This window comes from Onychomys torridus, chromosome 2 (genome assembly GCF_903995425.1).
Source record: "Onychomys torridus chromosome 2, mOncTor1.1, whole genome shotgun sequence".
Lineage (NCBI taxonomy): Eukaryota > Metazoa > Chordata > Mammalia > Rodentia > Cricetidae > Onychomys > Onychomys torridus.
The window spans coordinates 63,193,689-63,212,650 of NC_050444.1; the positions used below are offsets into that span (position 1 = coordinate 63,193,689).

At 47.8% G+C, this 18,962-nt stretch overlaps 1 protein-coding gene across 1 annotated transcript in view; it reads left to right on the forward strand.

Moving 5' to 3' along the window:
• Dnai1 (dynein axonemal intermediate chain 1) overlaps positions 1-18,962 on the forward strand; it is a 70,081-nt gene that overhangs the window by 27,668 nt on the left and 23,451 nt on the right. Inside the window, exons 3-12 of the mRNA XM_036178778.1 lie at positions 256-354; positions 510-590; positions 5,446-5,572; positions 5,792-5,910; positions 6,138-6,254; positions 7,351-7,410; positions 8,901-9,035; positions 14,168-14,252; positions 18,215-18,332; positions 18,634-18,677. Of these exons, the coding sequence (XP_036034671.1) occupies positions 256-354; positions 510-590; positions 5,446-5,572; positions 5,792-5,910; positions 6,138-6,254; positions 7,351-7,410; positions 8,901-9,035; positions 14,168-14,252; positions 18,215-18,332; positions 18,634-18,677 (985 nt within the window). The remainder of the gene's footprint in view (positions 1-255; positions 355-509; positions 591-5,445; positions 5,573-5,791; positions 5,911-6,137; positions 6,255-7,350; positions 7,411-8,900; positions 9,036-14,167; positions 14,253-18,214; positions 18,333-18,633; positions 18,678-18,962) is intronic.

The following is an 18,962-nucleotide window of genomic DNA, read 5'->3' on the forward strand; positions in this document are numbered from 1 at the left end:
ACAAAGGCCCACAGCAGTGTTTCAAGTGAGCCCTGACCCCAGGATAGAGGTGGCTGTGATCTTCCAGGCTCTGAGAACCCAGGCATCAACAGTTCTTTGGAGTCTTCCATGAGTGGTCTGTTGGCATTTTGTATTCTGTTCACAACAGGCAGAACTCAGCTTCAGGGGGGACTTGTGAATAAAGGGGCTTCTGCAGCATTGCTTGCTTGTTCAAGCAGGTTGGGCACTCCTGACCCGATTGTGTTTTCTGTTAAGGATGAAGATTCAGGGACTGACGTGGGAGATGGAACTGATGAGTGGTCCCAATCCAGAGCCACAGTTCGACCCCCTGACCAGCTGGAGTTGACTGATGCAGTGAGTGAGCAAACTCCTATCCTTGCTCTCCTCCTGCTTCAGATGAGGGTTCTCCCATAGTGCAGAGCTTACAGGTACCCTGCGGGTCCCAAGTCTCAGAGGCAAGGGGAGGGGGGAGCTTTATTCATGATCCTCTTGGTGTTTCTTTCCCTCAGGAGTTAAAGGAAGAGTTCACTCGCATCCTGACAGCCAACAACCCACATGCACCCCAGAATATTGTCAGGTACAGCTTCAAAGTAAGTCACCCCCTCCCGGGCAGGGCCTTGTTGTCTTCTTGAAGCAACATGGCTGGGCACATTGCAGAAGGCTCCTGGCCAATTTATGAGGTCACTTGCAGCAAACTGAGGTCCTTGGCTAGAAATCTGGGGTTTTACGTGGAGTGCTCCAAAGATGTTTGAATTTTTTTTTTAATTTTAGTAATTTTATTTGGAGGTGGGGGAGGGAGAAAGGGAAGAAGGAAGGGAGAGAGGGAGGGAGGGAGGAAGAGAGGGAGACAGAAAGAGAGAGAGAGAGAAAGAGAGAGAGAGAGAAAGAGAGAGAGAGACTACAATGTGCACAAAAGAGAGAAGGGAAGGAGAGAGGAGACAGGTTTACAGTGTGCATGTGGAGGTCAGAGGTCAGAGGTCAGAGGACAACCCTCCAGAATTGCTTCTCTTTCCACCATGTGGAGCCAGGGTATCAAACTAAGGTTGTCAGGCTTGTTAGCAGGGACCCCATCTGCTAAGCCATCTTGCAGGCCCCTTTGAAATTTCTTAGTGAATCTCCCTGAGAGTCTTGCTAACTGCAACGCCTTCAGAACCCTAAGGAGGAGTTTTTTCCTTGTGGTGCTGGTGACTGAATCCATTAAGTCTAGAGTTTTGCTCATACTGATCAAGTGCTCTACCACTGAGCTACATTCCCAGCTTTTTAATATGGTTTTGTTTTTAAGAATATTGAAGCATTTGGTTAGAAAATGATTTTTCCAGTATTTCCAACATACAAAATACATTTTCCACCAACACAAGCGATTGGATCTTTAGAAGCTTAGCTTTTCCTCCAGCCAGACACTTGTAGAACAGAGTCCTCTCTGAGATGTTGGCCTTACATCCACACAGGACCTTCCCATCTGAGGGGAATTCCGGCAGGTTCTGGGCATAGAGTCTCTTGACATACTGGCTAGCCAGGAAGCAGATGACTCCCAGGGCCATCGTTAGTAACCACGGTGTGAGCAAGTTCTTAGGAGACAGCCTGCAGCAAGGCTTCATAAGAGACAACACTGTGGTCTAAGCACAGCAGGGTCAGCTCCTGAGGGACTGGGGAGTTTTTCAGAGCACTTTTGAGCCAAAGTGGAAGCCAGGCCTCTGTTTCTTCTTTCACGTGGAGCCTTTTAGCTCCGCTCCTACTGTGTGCCGGTGTCAGCTCCTATATGAAGTGTTTTTATGTAAAACACCGCAGACAACCCTCATGCTTCTTTGATTTAGAAACTATTATTTTCTTGGATTTTGATATTAAGTTATATAAAACAAATGGCAAGGGCTAGAGAGATGGCTCAGGGGTTAAGAGCACTGGCTGTTCTTCCAAAGGACCTGGGTTCAATTCCCAGCACCCACATGGCAGCTCATAACTATCTGTAACTCCAGTTCCAGGGGATCCTTAAAAAAGAAAAACAAAAACAAAAACAAAAACAAAACAAAACAAATGGCAAAAGTCATGCAACCTGTGTTCAAAGCAAGAGCTGTGTGTTGCTTCTCCTAAACCATTTTGACTGGTGTAGTGGTTAACACTGTGATCCCAGCACTTGGGAGGCAGACGCAGGAAGGTCACTGCAAGTCTGAGGCCAGCACTAGGATGCATCCACGTGACAGACCCTGTCTCAGCCAACAAGCTTACACACACACACACACACACACACACACACACACACACACGAGTGGGGAGAACTTTGAATATATAACAGAAACCCAGAGTACAAGTTTCAAAATATTAAAAAATGGTGGGAAGCAAACCTCCTTCTGTCCCACATCCTTTTCCAGGAAGAAGGACACCCAGCTTTTTATTTGTTTAATCTTTAGGACAGGGTCTTACCATACAGCCTGAGTTGACCTTGAATCTGTGGCCCTCAGAGCATAAAAATCTCGAGTTCTGGGTGTCCAGGTGTGTGTCACCAGCTTGACTTGTTTTAAAGATGGGTCTGTGGAGACACAGTTTACACACCCTGGAGTCTGCCCATTTAAGACTTACAGTGACGGCTTCAGCTTGTTCACAGACTGCACAGCTCCAACACAACCCATTTCCAGACACCTTTGCCCTCGTTTTGCTTCTTAGAGACCGAATCTTGAGTAGTCCAAGCTGACCTTGATCTTGCTGGGTAGCTGAGTATGACCTTGAATTCCTGGTCCTCCTGCCTTCAGTCCTGAGTGCTGGGATTACAGGTGTGCACCACCATGCCAGACTTAGAACATTTCCTCCACAGGAAACGCTATGCCTCATACTCAACCCTCCATCTCCCCTAGCTCTAGGAAGCACTGGGTTATTGCCAAGTAATATTTCATTCTGTGAATATGCTGTATTTTTTTTTATCTTTTCATTGATGGACATTTGGATTGTTTCTTCCTTGGGCAATTCTAAATAATGCCGCTAAGTAATGAACATCTGTGTATGTCTTGTGAAAAATTTCATGAACATACTGCTTCTTATTCAGATTGTGTAGTAGGCCCCACCACAAAGTGGTTGAAGCAAATCCAGATGTGTTCCCCAAAAGATGCTATTCAAGAGTTTCGATAATGACTCCCCCTCCACCATTGGACAGTTCAGAGAGGTTGGAGGGGAGCTGTCTTTCACTCCCTGAAATCATGCTGGACGGTGCTATACCTTCCTGTCTCCTGTCTTGACATTAGACGTAGTGCCCGCCAGGACTCAGTGGTCTGGCTGTGGCAAGCCAGAGCGAGTGTTTCCTTTCCATTTCAATGTCCTCTTCTTACTCTTCCTTGAGTGAGCTGCCAGCTGGCTCCTAGGAAAGCTCACCTTATTTATGCCTTCAGTATCTCTTTGGCCTGCCGAACATTCTCCCACACAGCTGTCTCTACGTTGTTGGTCCTAAAGGGTCCAATTTTAGGTCCCAAAGCTGCTACCTTCCCTTGATGTGCTAAAGAATCTAAATTCCATCCCTAAATTGAAGAGGAAGTTCCCAGTCAGCATTGAGGACAGGATGGAGGTGAAGTCTTAGAGGAAACAGGATGGATCACTCCTTCTCAGGGGGACCTCCGTCATACAGTCAGTTACTGTCTTATTGAGCATTAATACTGGGCATTTAATACATGTTTGGCATTGTGTTAATGGATCACTTCCATTACTGTCAACACTTAGATTACCTCAAAAATTGGATATCATTATTTTATTTGATAGAAGAAAGAAACTGGGGCCTGGGGGTTTAAGATAAGGTTGTGATGGGGGCTGGAGAGATGGCTCAGAGGTTAAGAGCACTGACTGCTCTTCCAGAGGTCCTGAGTTCAATTCCCAGCAACCACATGGTGGCTCACAACCATCTGTAACGAGATCTGGTGCCCTCTTCTGGCTGGGACACATGCAGGCAGAACACTGTATGTAATAAATAAATCATTAAAACATTCTTAAAAAAAAAAAAAAGAGATAAGCTCGTGAAGATAATAAGGAACAAACTAAGGATTTGAATCCAGTTCTGCCACCAAAGACCATGTTTTTAACCACTTTTCTGTCCCCTATCAATCTGAGTTACAGAGAGGAAGGACTTCATAGTGACTTTGGTTTTGTTTTGTGGGTTTTTTTTTTTTTTCTTCAAGACAGGGTTTCTTTGTGTAGCCCTGGCTGTCCTAAAACTCACTCTGTAGACCAGGCTGGCCTCAAACTTAGAGATCCTCCTGCCTCTGGAGTGCTGGGATTAAAGGCATATGCCACCACTGCCCAGCAAAAAAAATTTTTTTTATCTCAGGATGCCATACAAATATAATTATTTTCCACGTGATGTGAAATGGTTGAGCAGAACTGTTTTAAAAGAAGGGAGGGGGCCTCTTGTCTCCAGCTCCACTTTTGGGGTTGCTAGGAGGCTAATCAACAAGATGTCCACAGGAACCCCAGACCATGGGCTCTGCAAAAGCAGAAACCCCAGACCATGGGCTCTGCAACAGACCATGGGTCTGTTGTTGCTCAGCTTTATATCCTGGGCACCTAGAAAATACTTGGCACATTATAGCTGCTCAAAAATTATTTGTTGAACGAATAAATACAGTTTCCTGGGCTTGAAGCCCAGCTCTGCTTCTCATCTGCTATGTGACCTGGACAAGTGCCAAACCTAAACTTTCTCTGGACCGCTGTGGTCCTCTCAGATAGAAGAAATAGGGGGGCTAGAGACCTGGTTGTCTCTGATGTTCTGTTCCCTCTGGCATCCACTACAGTGGCACGGCAAGGCCATGCCAGGTATGTTGGACAATTATGTCTGGCCTGCCCAAGGTGAGGCAGGTGAACTGGGATCCCTTGGCACGAATGTGGGCGACAAGGCACCTGAACCAGTGATGGGTGAATGTGGGCCACTTCAGATTGGAAGCAGAGAATATTTAAAAATAAATCTTTGAGGCTGGGTGTTGGTGCACACACCAGTGCAGGCTACATAGTCAGTCTGATCCCCATCCCACCACCCAAAATTGATTTTTTTAAACAAGTCTTTGATGAGAACTTTAAAAAACCTTATTTTATTTGTCTTTTCTTCTTTAAGAAGAAATTCAGTGAAAACATTAAGGATTGGGAGTTATAGCTCCTTTCCTCGAGGTGACTTTAGAGCAATGGTCCTCAGTCTGTGAGTTGTGACCCCTTTGGGAGCAAGCAACCCTTTGACAGGGTCACCTAAGACCATGGGAAAACACAGAGATCTACAGTATGATTCATAACAGTAGCAAAATTACAGTTATGAAGGAGCAATGAAAATAATTTTATGGTTGGGGGTCACCTCAACATGAAAACCTGTATGAAAGGGCCGAAGTTAAGAAGGTGGAGAACCGCTGCTCTGGAGGATTAAGGCAGACTGCACTCTGACACCAGCCTTGGGGGGGGGGGCTGGTGTGATCTAGTCTCTCTTTTCAGGAAGGCACATACAAAGCTATTGGTTTTGTGAACCAAATGGCCGTTCACTTCAGCCAGGTGGGGAACCTGATTCCCAAAGACTCTGATGAAGGGCGGCGACAGCATTACCGAGCAGAGCTGGTGGCAGGTAGGGCTGGGGGCCGGCGTAGGGTCCCTCCAGAGCTTTGCAAGACCTCTGCCTTCATGGCGTCCAACTGCAAGCTGTCCTGGACAGGCCTGGGAGCTACCCCACCCAGGTCATGGAGAGCCCGGGGGACAAGCAGGGTCTGACAGGCAGGAAGATGATCCTCCCTGCCAGGGACTGAGCCATCTTGGACCCTGAACTCATTAGCAATATCCTGTCCAGGGTCACAGGAGTCTGCTAAGGTGGTGACTTCAGAAACAGAAGTCCTTGAAGAGGAAGAAGAACCCAAAGAGGCAGAAACTGAAGCTGGCAGTCAAACAGATGTGCCTGCTGCAGCTGAGGTGCGAGTGGGGTTGCTCTTTGTCCCCGCCATTCCAGGTCAGCCATGGATGGAGGCTTTGGGGTGACCTGGGAAGGAAAGAGTAGAGTAGATGCTGCATGCGCCAATGCTTCTGGCAGCATCCTCTAGCCTGCCCCTACCCTACCTGGCTGGGGCTTCCTTCCCCTGACTCCTGATGGCCCACTCTCTCCCTCCAGTTAAGCTCTGGCCCTCCTGGTTTATTTCCAGACAGCTGAAAAGGTGGTTGAAGAACTGATGGTACCTGTGCAGCCCAAGGAACGGAAACTCACCAATCAGTTCAACTTCAGCGAGAGAGCATCACAGACCTTCAACAATCCCCTCCGGGTAGACCCCCCCACACACACCCCTCTACAGACCTCCAACAACCCCCTCTGGGTAGACCCCCACCACATCCCTCTACAGACCTCCAACAACCCCCTCCCCCACCACACCCCTCTACAAACCTCCAACAACCCCCTCAGATAGATTTTCCACTACACCCTTTTACTTGGAGACTCTGTGCTATGCAATGGCAAGGTAGACACGGGGCCTGAGACCGGTCCTTGCAGGCCTGAGCTTGGCAGGGGGGATAGGAAAGACCACAGTTTCTCTCTCCAAGGAAAACTGGAACATGCATTCAAGTCCCTGTAAGAAATCTAGTCAGCCAAAGGAAGGCTAGGACCCTCGGACTCCACTGAGAGACTGAAACTTGGGTTAGCCTGGGAAGAGAGAGTAGAAACCAAGACCGCAATGTGCCAGGGGTATGGGGAATCTTAAATGTAACAATGTAACAGAAGCTGATGGTCTCTGTGGTAGATCAGCTTGGAAAAGCTAGAACGTTCCCTGACTATGAAGGATCCTGAGAACTAGGCTGAGAGAGAACCTGACAAGGTTTTAGGTGAGGTACACTCACGAATGTTCTACAGTAGTGCATCTATGGTGGATTCTGGAGCAGCACCTGGTCACCCTATGTAGTCCTCAGGCTGATGCTGGATAGTCAGGGTGATACATTGTGGGGAGGGAGCAACTTACATGCTGGATGTAGAGACCCCATTACTGGGGAGAAGCCTTCTCTTGTAAGGGGCATTAACCCTGGTCCTTGTGGGAAGCTGGCTTCTGTGCGCTGTGTCTCAAGGCTGGCTCCTTATAAGTCTGTCCATGCCCCACCTGGACCTTTTTCTTGATTAAAAACTATAGTAATTGATCGTCCTTGCCCTTGCTCTCTGGTTTAGACTACTGAAAGAGGCCAGGATGAAAACCAAATGTGGGGATTGAACGATTCGGTCTTCCATCAGGCTCTTCTCTGTTTCCCTAGTTCTGTCCCGTTCCTCCCTCAGCTCCAACTAAAATGCTTCTCCTAAAGAGGTGCTGTTGGGCTGAGTGAGGGGAAGGGGACGTGAGACCATCTGTGGCTTTCCTGTCTGTCGTCACTGTTCTGTAGGATCGAGAATGTCAGATGGAGCCTCCACCGAGAACAAACTTTTCAGCCACAGCCAATCAGGTAAGATTCCCATCTCCATCTGCACTCCCAGGCATCCTGAAATGCTCAGCAGTGGAGGAGTCTGGCAAAGCTGCCTTAATTACCCATCTACCCCCCTGTGCATCACCCTGAGCTATCAGTCCTGAGCACTGGGCACATCACAATAGGTCTCCAGTATGAGCTCTGGACCAGCCACATGCCTCCAGGGCAAGGCTGTGCATGCTAGAGGCATGGCTTCTGGAGCCTTCCCCAGAACATGGTAGAATGCTTGTTCCCATGGACTCTCGGGAGCCTGTGGCACCCTATGACGGGCTTTAAAGTGCCAGCATTCTGACTGCCTTAACAGCAGCCTTTTGTATTCTTGCAGACCCTTCTCCTTCCCATTAAGCCCTCCCCACTGGCCGTGCTGACTTGGACAGGATCTGGTGCTAGGATCAGGCCCGAGCTCTGCTATTCCTACTGTGGGCATAGTATGCTTCGCTTCTTTCTTAATCCTTCTGTTTCTTTCTTTGTCAGTAAAGGGTGATAAGCTGCCCACAGAGGTGTTGGAGGGCTCTGAATGAGATAACAAATGTTGAAATGCAGTGCAGAGAGGCACACTGGCCTGTGGGGGAAACATGTAAGGTGTGCCTATCTGGCCTCCAGGTGGCAGTGACTGCCCAGTCTGGGAGGCACTCTGTGTGATCTGCTGCATTTGCCCAGCTCCAGATCCTTGCCGCTGCTTCTGCTACAGCCCTTGAAGAGAAGCTTTCCTTTCTTCAGGTCCAGTTGGCAGAATACTTATGTATTTCCTTCTGATCTTGAGATGTGAGCAGTGAAGTAGATGACCCGCTTGAGCCAATATGTTTATCCTGTTCCCATGGAGGCAGATATTATTTTTCATTAACTCTCTCTCTCTCTCTCTCTCTCTCTCTCTCTCTCTCTCTCTCTCTCTGTGTGTGTGTGTGTGTGTGTGTGTGTGTGTGTGTGTGTGTGTGTGTGTTCCATGCATAGAGGTCAGAGGACAGCTTTCAGAAGTCATTCTTTCTATCATATGGGTCCCAGATATTGAACTCAGGTCATCAGGCTTGCTGGAAAGAGTCTTTAATCTCTGAGCTATCTCACCAACCTGAGGAAGTTTTTTGTTTTGTTTTGTTTTGTTTTGTTTTTAATACTTCTTAATTCAGCTTTAGAAGTTTCCAACGAACTATCAGTTACCTAGTGGCTGCACATTTTGTCTTCCTGTTGGGGGTTGAAACCTAGAACAATATTCATAGATCTCCAGCTTGAGATTCAGACCCTGCACTTCAGGGTGGATAAGCCTAGCCCAGAGGAACCCTGGAAACTCCTTCCTTCCTGTTTTAGAGTGGGTGATTAGCAGGGAAGATAGACTTTGAACATGTGATTACAATGATTAGAGGGTGCTATGGAGACACTTGACAGGGCTTAACGTGACCAACTCCTGCAGGCTGAAGAGCTGGCCAAGTGAAAGCTATGCCCTGTGGTGACTCTCTTGTCTTGCTCTTGTCTAGTGGGAAATCTACGATGCCTATGTAGATGAGCTTGAGAAACAGGAAAAGACCAAAGAGAAGGAGAAGACAAAGACTCCGGTGGCTAAGAAAACAGAGAAGATGGCCCTGAGAAAACTGACATCTATGGAGTCCCAGGTTCGGTGGGGGTGTCTACAGCTCTGTCACAGAGTGTCTGAGTGGGGCCTTGGGCTGTAGGCAGATGGAAGCTTGGCTCTATAGAAGGGCTTCACAGACGCTCAAGAGGGAAGGCTGACATTGGGGTGTGGGTAATTTCTTACCTCAAGAGAAGATGTAATGACGGCTAGAATTGTCCCTGGCAGTCCACATCTTCCCCCAATTGGTATTCTGAAGGTCAGAAGGGTTTGAGAATTGCTGGCCTAGGACAGACTTTCTTGAACAGTCTGTGTTCTCCACATGGCAGGAACGTTATGAGTCTGCTTGCGGTGAGGTGGGATCTACGGATAAGGTTCCCTCCCCGAGTTTAAGGCGAGTTAAGTTCTTCTGCCTTCAGTCTTGGATTTAATCACATCTGACAGAGTGAGTGAGATGGCTCATGTTAATAGTCAGTGTGGCATGATCTAGAGTCACTAGGGAAGAGGTCTCAAGGGGGACTGTGTAGATGAGATTGGCCTTTGGGCGTGTCTATGGGGGTTGTCTTGATTACATTAACTGACAAGGGAAGACCCAACCCACTGTAGGTGGTGCTATTCCCTAGGTTTGGGTGCTGGACTGCGTAAGAGTGGAGAAAGTGAGTGGGTATGAGGCATGTGTGCATTCATTCTCTTTCCCCTGACTGTGGTGCAACTAGCTGCCCCAAGTTCTTGCTGCCTTGAATTGCCCACTATGATGTACTGTAACCTGGAATTCTGAGCTAAAATAAACCATTATTCCCCTAAGTTGCTTTTGTCAAGGTATTTTTATCACAGCAACTGAAGTGAAACCAGGTCAGTGAGTCTTCAGGGCCAGGAGCCAGCCCACAATTATCCCAGATGCTGTCACCATCAGGTCAGTGGATGTAGCCACCTAGAGTTGGACTGACCATAAGGAGCCAAGTGGGAGTTTCAGAAAGACCATGGTGGGATACTTGGAACAGTGCAGCCTGCAGGAGTTTAGGGATCAATATGGAGTAAAGTGATACAACCTTGGGGCAATGACCACAGCGGGGATCACCACAGGAGGTGCTGGAGAACCTCATTTACTCCGGTAGCAGCAGAAATCTGGGTCAGGAGATGGAGTCCCAGAGTGGAGATCCTATGGGTGTGACCTGCTTGGGAAGAGGGTCACCAATAGCTAGGGGCTGGTTTCAGCACTTTGGAGAGCGCCCAGGGCACCTCACTGGGAAGTGGCTCTGCTCCTCTCTAACCACACTAAACCCAGCTCAGTTTAGAGAAGTGCTGTTTCCCTTTATCCCAGCTGTGCCCATGTCCTCTTAGCTCTGCTCCACGACCCTGATGTCATATTTGAAGGCACGTGTGAGGGTCCATTGCTATGACTTAATAGACACTGCCTTTCAGTTTCTTTGAATCACTGATCAAACACTGAATGATCATGGCCATGCCGAGTACACAGTCTCAGGGTGGGATAGGACCCCTGCCTTGAGGGCTGTGTGGGTATCCTTGGCTCCCTTACACCATTCCTCAGAGCATAGAAATGTCAGAGGAGGCTCTGGCCTGGGTTAGGCTCAATGTGAAGATCTGTCAGAGTTTGGGCTATTGGCTCTGCTGGAACCCATGATGGCAGAAACCCCAACTAGAATCATCAAGACCCGGAAACCAGGAGAAGACTCTCTGTGGCTGAGACTGAAAAAATGATGTGGGACCTAAAGTCTGCCCATGCTGATGTCCACTCCCTGTCACACTGGATTCTTCCAGCTTTGCTGACATGGAGAACAGGGATACAGGCAGATTCTGATCTGTAGGACTTAAAAAAAAAAAAACCAAAAAACAAAAACCTTTTTACTCTTTGCTCTTTAGGGGACCCGCCACCCAGTTCCCAAATAATCACACAAAGACTTATTCTTTCTTATAAAACCTGGCCTTAGCTTGGCTTATTTCTAGCCAGCTTTCTTAACTTAAATTGTCCATCTATCTTTTGCCTCTGGGCTTTTACCACCTCTATTTCTGTATATCTTTTCTTTCCTTCTTATTCTGTGTCTGGCTGTGTGGCTGACCCTTGGCATCCTCGTCTCCTTCTTTTCTCATTTTTTTGCTCTCCCTCTTCTCCTTCTTTTCTCTATTTATTCTCTCTGCCTAGCAGCCCCGCCTATTCCTCTCCTGCCTGTCTATTGGCCATTCAGCTCTTTATGGACCAATCAGGTATTTTAGGCAGGCATAGTAACACAGCTTCACAGAGTTAAAACAAATGCACATAAAAGAATTCAAAACATCTTTGCATCATTAAACAAATATTCCACAGCATAAATGAATGTGACACATCTTAAGCTAATATTCCACACCACTGATCCTCTAGGCCAAGAAGCCACAGTGAGGCAGGACACTGGGGATATAATGTACACCCATTCCTGGGTGAGTACCTTGGTAAGAACGCTCTCCCCAGAAGGGTTCAGTTCTAGCTGGGAATACCAAGTACTGAGCCAGGCTGTCTGTAGAACAGAAAAGACTGGCAGCACCTTCTCCTTTGCCCAGGCCTAGAGTTGAGCATTTCCTCAAAGACCTCTGTCTATTTGGGTTGGTAAAAAGCTCAGGGGTGGGCAGAGAGAAAAGAGAATAAGTTCATGATACCCTATGAGAAGGTCTCCATTAGTGGAGCTCAGGTCTCAGACTCATTAGTGACTTGACTGAATACACAAAAATGAATGTAAGCTTGTTTGGTCTGAAAGATTTGTCAGGCCCAGGGAAATGGGATCAGAAACCACAAGTTCAGTCAGAACCCATGAGCAGATGTGGCTACTCCAGGAGCATGGTGTCTAGAACAATGGAGGTAATAGCCCACTGGACTCTCTCTGAGCACATCTAGTATCCTGCATCTCCCAGGACAAGGACAGTGTAGTCATACTGAGAAGGGACAAGAGTGTGGACTCTGAAGTCTAGACTAGTGCTTTGAGTCTGGCTATGAGCTGAAGCTTTCTGAAGCCTCAGTTTCCCCAAGTGTAAAGCCATCTTTTTTTTTTTGTTTGTTTGTTTTTTTTGTTTTTTTGAGACAGGGTTTCTCTGTGTAGCTTTGCGCCTTTCCTGGAACTCGCTTTGGAATCCAGGCTGGCTTCGAACTCACAAAGATCCCAGCAACCACATGGTGGCTCACAACCATCTGTAATGAGATCTGGCGCCCATCATCTGTATACATAATAAATAAATAAATAAATAAATCTTTAAAAAAAAAAAAAGAAAAGAAAGCAAAAAAGATCTGCCGCCTCTGCCTCCTGAGTGCTGGAATTAAAGGCGTGTGCCACCAATGCCCGGCATGTAAAGCCATCTTAATGACATCCTACTTTGCAAGATTGTTGAGCAAATCCACAATGATGTGTATACACAGTACTAGCGTTATCACTGTTAGTAATATGCCACAGTAAGGCTGGTGGAGCTTGGAAGAGATTGCTGTAGGAAGTGACGTGGGGAAATGCTGTACTGTTGTGCAGCATCAGACAGGTTATCATCAGATATGTAGTTCCTTGTGGCCAGAGGAAAGAGTTCAGATGTAGGTAGCTGAGCCGGGGAAGCTGGTGTCCATTTGTGGGTGGCTGTCTGTCCACAGCAAGCATTGCCTCACATAGGGAGAGTCAAGTGCCCGGAAGCTATGAAAGGAGAGGTTGTGCTTTGGATCAAGAGTGGGAGGGGCATCTGGGAGGGAACAGGTGGACTCTGAACACTATTCTTTCAGACTCCAGCATCTGCCCTCCTTGCCGGGTTTTCTAAGATAAATAGAGTCAGTCTGAAGAGCAGTGAAAGGCCCTCAGAGAGCCATTTCCCGGATGCCAGTGTGTAAGCCCCAGCACTCAACTGTTTGCTCTGCGTGCACCGCCACCAGGAAGCGAGTTACTCAACATGTGCATTGTTGTGTTTACTCACCACAGAGTCTCTGAGGGAGAGGCTGCCCAGGCAGCCTCTCTTTGTCAAAAGGACTCTGTGACTCAGAGAATCAAAGTAACTTGCTCAGGGCTGCATCCAACTAGGAAAGAATCACACATCCATGTGAACTAGAATCTTGTCCCTTTTTAAGGTTTTTCTGAGATTTTATTTATTTAATTTCCCTCACTGCATGTGCGGAAGTCAGAAGTCAATTTGTGGGAATCGTTTCTCTCCTTCCACCGTGTGAGTCCTGAGGATGACCTCAGATCTTCAGGCTCTACCCACTGAGCAGTCTTGCCAGCCCCAGAACCTAGTCTCTTAATCACAGCCAATGTGGTCTCTCCCAGCAGAGCTAATCTCCAGGATCCGCATGTCCAACCCCCGGTCACTCTCTGGATGTACACTCAGCTTGTTTCCTCCTGCCACTCCCCACTCTTTGTTCTTTTCTTTGTTAAAGACTTATATTTTTAATTATGTGGGGGATGGGGAGAGAGGGTTATATGCACAGGGATGCGGTGTCCTTGGAGCCCAGAGCCACTGATTCCTCTGAAGCTGGAGTCACAGGCTGTTGTAAGCCACCCAGAATGTGGGTGCTGGGAATCAAACTCCAGTCTTGGGCAAGAGCTTTTTTGGCCAAGCAGTTTACTTTGTGTGTTTATGGAAGTTGCTTCTTCATTCAGAAAAAGTCATTTTCCAGGGTAGAACCTTCTGCTTTGTCTGCGGTCTGGAAAGGGCCCTGGGTTAGCAGGCTTGGTTAGTTCTGCCTTGCATTCCACCTGAAGCTCATCTCTCCCATTTGGGCCTCTGTGACTCCCTCAGCCTGAGACCAAATAAGGAGTTTGGGCTGGAGGATCCCTGAGGCCTTTTGTGGGAGTTGGTCCCTGATCTGAGAAAGCCTCTCTGCCTCCACCAAAGCCTCTAACAGGCCCTTGAGTGCTCTGCCCTCTGATGCCTTCCTGGGCTCTGTTCAATGCCTGTCCCAAAACCAAATGGATGGAAGAGTGAGCAGCAGCTTTATCCTGGGGCCAGATGCATCCCCGGTGTCCTTGTGCTCTTGTGAGGAAAGGCTCCTAGAATGTGGTGATAGTGGGAAATCTGGTTGTGAGCCGTTTCTGAGCCCTTTGGAATAGGTAAACCACAGGATTATATTGCTGGACTAATGGCAAATCTGGGCTTTGGCTCAGGGCATATGACCTTGCCGGGCACTAACTGATGAGGGCTTGTGACTTTTGTATCCCACAGAGTGATGATATCACCAAAGTGTCCCAAGCTGCTAAAATTGTGGAGCGAATGGTCAACCAAAATACATATGATGATGTTGCTCAAGGTAAGACTTAAGGGGATAGTGGTTTTCATTATTTTTAGGGGTGTGTATGTGTGTGTGTGTGTGTGTGTGTGTGTGTGCGCACACACTCTCATCTGCCTATCTGGATGTGAACTACATGTGTGCCATGCCCATAGAGCCCAGAAGAGGGCATGGGTCTCCTGGAAGTGGTGTTGCAGACGTTTGTGAGCTGCCTTATGGGTACTGGGAATCAAAACCCAGGTCCTCTGCAAGTGCTCTTAACTGTGAGCCAACTTGCCAGTCTCAGAATTTAAAATCCTTCAGAAAAGACTAGTATTTGAGTGTCCCATACTAAGTCCCATAGTGAAGGGGAAAATAAAATCGCAACAAAACACAACCAACCACCTCCTTCCCTCCTCTGGATGTCTCTGAAGAGGTGAGACGTGGGCAAGCGCACCGTGAATGATGGTGTGAAAAACAGTGGGTGCAGTGAGGAGATCTGACAAAAGTGACCTGCAGAAGAATGATCTAATGCCACCTTCCCGACTGTCCCGGGAGCAGGTGGGGCAGACATGGTCACTCCGACTCTGCACATGGCAACAAAGGCTGAAGTTGCCTGATTAGTGAGTGGCAAAGAGAACCCACATTTCGTTGTGATCTTGTGTCCTAGTCTGCTCTCAGTTGGCTTGGAGATGCTAACACTAGAATTGCAGGAGAGGAACTTCTCAGGGGCCCCCTAAAGAAGAGAAAAACAGTCAGTGGTAACACACACCTTTAATCCCAGCACTCAGGAGGCAGAGGCAGGTGGGTCTCTGAGTTCAAGCCCAGCCTGGTCTATAGAGTGAATTCCAGGACAACCAGAGCTACACAGAGAAAACCTGTCTTGAAAAAACAGAAACAAAAAGAAGAAATAAATAGGGGATGCATGGGAAACATCAAGGAGGGCTTCAGAGAGCACTGGACTGGATGCCAGGGGGTAAGCAGGGCCTGTGTGAGAGGGTGTAGAAGGGGGAGCGTGTTCTCAGCAGAGGAGGGTATGAGCAAGACTTGGCGGTGAGAATGAATAGGAACTGACTCTGGGAACAAGGGAGAGCAGGCTCGAGGACCCAAACAGTAGCTGTAGGGAAAGAGGGAGAGTTCAGGGAGAGAGCTGGAGGAGGATGATTGGGGCAGCAGTCAGGGGCCGAGGTGAAGGTATGGGGTGCAGCAGGCTTCGCCATGCCTGGGCAGGCGGGATCATAGGGGATGGCACAAAGGGAAGGTTGTAATAGTGGAGAACAAGCACCAAAGCTCACTGTGCAGGGCCTGTGGGCCCGCACTGTGCTGTACAACGTGGGCATAGCATTTTATGTGTTCCAAACAGCTATCCTGGGATGTAACATTATTATTCCATTTTATAGATGAGAAACCCAAGCTAACATGTTACTTCTTGACCAAAACCACAGCCAGTGGGAGCTGTGAGGGCTGAACCAGAACTTGAACACAGGCCCCTTGGAAGATCTGGTGACTAGCCACTTCACCACTAGGCTACAGAGCCATTGAGCTGGAGGAGGCATTTCAAATGAACACACTCAATAGAGCTATCCTAGCAATTAATTAGTGATGAGATTAGAATTTGATTCAGAAATGCCCCAATCCTGGGGGCCTGGGAAAGTCTGGTGTCCCTGACAGTGCCAAGGAAACGGACTCCTTCCCATGGTATGAACAGCACATTCCCAAGTGGCTTGGATTTCCCTAAGAGGTTGTGCATTTATGTGGAGCAGCTACCTCCCCAGAGTTGGCAATGCCATGTTGCTGGCTGGTCTCCTTTGCTGACAGCCTCGGGCCCTTCTTGGTGACTTGATGCTCATTGCTCACCCGTGGGACACAAAACTAAGGCTGCCAAGACCAGCAGCCTAAACAAGCCCCCTCGTTATCGTTGAGGCTGGAAAACGACCTTGAGTCTTTTCAAAGCTGTCAAAGTACACAGCAGCTGTGAATGAACCTGTCACTCACACAGCTTGGCTTCCTGAGACCCAGCCTTTGCTAGTGGTCCACCACAGGGCTGCAAACCTGATTAATATCCGTGCAGAAATTGGCCTTGTGAACCGCTTTCATTTATAAGAACACAGTCACATAAAAATGCATTGAACTTTGATTTTTTTAATTGCACAGTGTTTTTCCTTTGGGAAAGTGTAATCATGAAGGGGAAATAAAAATAAAGAAGTGTTACCAATTAATCCTGCTCTGAAATGAGGAATTTCCAAAGCTCCCCCAAGCTCAGGGTTCTTGATGTGATCAAGGCTCACATTTTTGACCACTTGAATCTTTTTTGTTCCAAGACTGTTTTGAGGTTTGGATGTAGTCCTATGACAGCCTCAAGGTATGGGGCATTGTGGGAGGGTCTGGGCGATGTCTGGACGTGCCCCTGACTGTGCCCAATTAGGGAGCTCCTTCTAATTGGCCATCCTGCTTGAAAGAAGACAGAGCATTTCCCATCTGACTTTGGGTCTCTGTGGCTGTCCCTGCAGCAGTCACTGGAGACACAGGGATGAATATAATGTAGGTCCTGCTCTCTAGGAGCTGTGCAGCATGGAAGTCAGGCAGAAAGACTGAAGGATGTCTCAGTAGAGGAAAGGCAAGACCGGAATGGACAAATTAACTCTACTTGAATGTGCCAGGTGTGGTGCAGGTGCAGGTATGGAGGCTCATGCCTGAACTTGCAGCGTTTAGGTGGTTGAGACAGAAGGATCACCATGACTTCCAGGCCAGCCTGAGCTACACAGTGAAAAAAGTGTAGTGGTACATACCTGTAGTACTAGCTACGCAGAAGGCCAAGGCCGGAGGATCACTTAGTCCAGACGTTCCAGTCCAGCTTGGGTAACACATAGTGATAACAGGTTACAGACCCTTTAGTTGCTGTGCACAGACTCACTCCTGCCCCCATTGAGGCCACCCTCCTCTGCAACTCTCTTGGCAGAGTTGATAAGCAACACATGTTGTAGCCTTGCAACTGAGAATCCATTTTCAAAGAGAAGAAAGGAAAATGAAGGCCCTATAGAAAAGGAGGATGTTGAATCTGATAAAGAGCAAATAGGAGTCAGCTGGGGGTAGGGCTCAAGGAGTTCTAGACATGGAAAAACGTGAGAAAACACAGGGAAATACAAGAAAGGATATGGAGGTGGTGGCCAGGAGCCTGCATTGGACCAGAGAACCTTGTTCAAGGACAGCCATGAGAAGTTTTGGTGGTGTGGGGAGGGTGGCAAGGTGAAGAGAGAGTCTGCTCTTGCTCTGCTGGCCCTGGAGGGCATGGACTGAAGGAGGGGTTACGGGAGGAGGTAGGGAGGCCAGCTTGAAGGATATGAAAGCCAGGTGATGGGTTTAGGGATCTCAATGTAGGTAGTAGCTATGAAGTTTTAAAAATGGATTTTAAAAAGACAGGAGGAAAGTATAAGAAAGGCTAGAAAGAGATCAGCCCAGGCTCCCCGGCTTCCTAGTTAGGTAAATGGAAAGAGAGGCTTCTGGCTTGGTGACAATGGGAGACGACGTTGAGGATGAGGCTGAGTTTTGAGAGTAGTATTCAGGTGGCTTCATTGCAGTGGGGCTTGGCAGTGAGTATGAAGTTGAGCTGTATTTTAGGAATCTAGGAGGCAGAATGAATAAAACTATCAATCAGCCTCTGGCAGCTGAACCCTTAAAATCTGGTTGCTCTGATCTGGGTTTCCGAAGCACTGGAAAGCTCACAAATGGATGAGGGATGCAACCTGGGATTCTGTCCACACACACGGATGCATTACTGTAATTTCCCCCCAACTACTAATCTACAGGGAGAACTTATGTGTCCGGCATTTTTCTAGGCACTTTGCATACATTAAACTCAACCTATATCCTCACAATAGTCCTTTGAGATGGTACTTCTATTATTTCCAGGCCCAAACACAAAGAGGTTCATTGTATTGCCCAAGGAGGTATCGATTGGCCACAGAGTGGCAGCTCCTGGCTGACTGAGTCTGTTTGTGTTTAAGATTTTAAGTACTATGAGGATGCTGCTGATGAATACAGGGACCAGGAGGGTACGCTGCTGCCTCTCTGGAAGTTTCAAAATGACAAAGCCAAGCGCCTGGCCGTCACCGCCCTCTGCTGGTGAGTACAGATATTGCAGTGAATCTAGGGCCCTAGAGCACCCACTGCGTGCCAAGTTCTGAGCCATATGGCCCTTCTATTGCGCTTTCCAACTTGAGTATGACACGTGACAAAGTAGGGGGACAAATAGGACCTGGATTCTTATTGGATTTCAGGATTATCTAATATCTACGGTTGGTAAGGCTCTAAGCTGGACAGTGGGTATCTGCAGTATAGTTAGTCACCAGTGCCCATGAATGTTCTTGACCTTTGGAGGGCCATGTCTGTTTCTGGTGCCAATCAGTTCACAATTCTTTTTCAGGAATCCAAAGTACAAGGATCTCTTTGCAGTGGGACATGGCTCCTGTAAGTGATCAGTTATTCCTTTGTTTGCTCATGCAAATACAGACCTAGCTTCCTAATCTGTTCAGAGCTTTTGGCCAGGTGTGAGAAATACAACGATGACGAGGACATAGGCACTGGCCCTCGGAGAGACTCACAGTCCAGTGCAGTGGCTCTCAACCTTCCTATCACTGCGACCCGTCAACACAGCTCCTCACGTTGTGGTGACCCCCAACCATAGCAGTGTTTTTGTTGCTATTTCATAATTGTATTTTTGCTACTGTTATGAATCATAATGTAAATATCTGT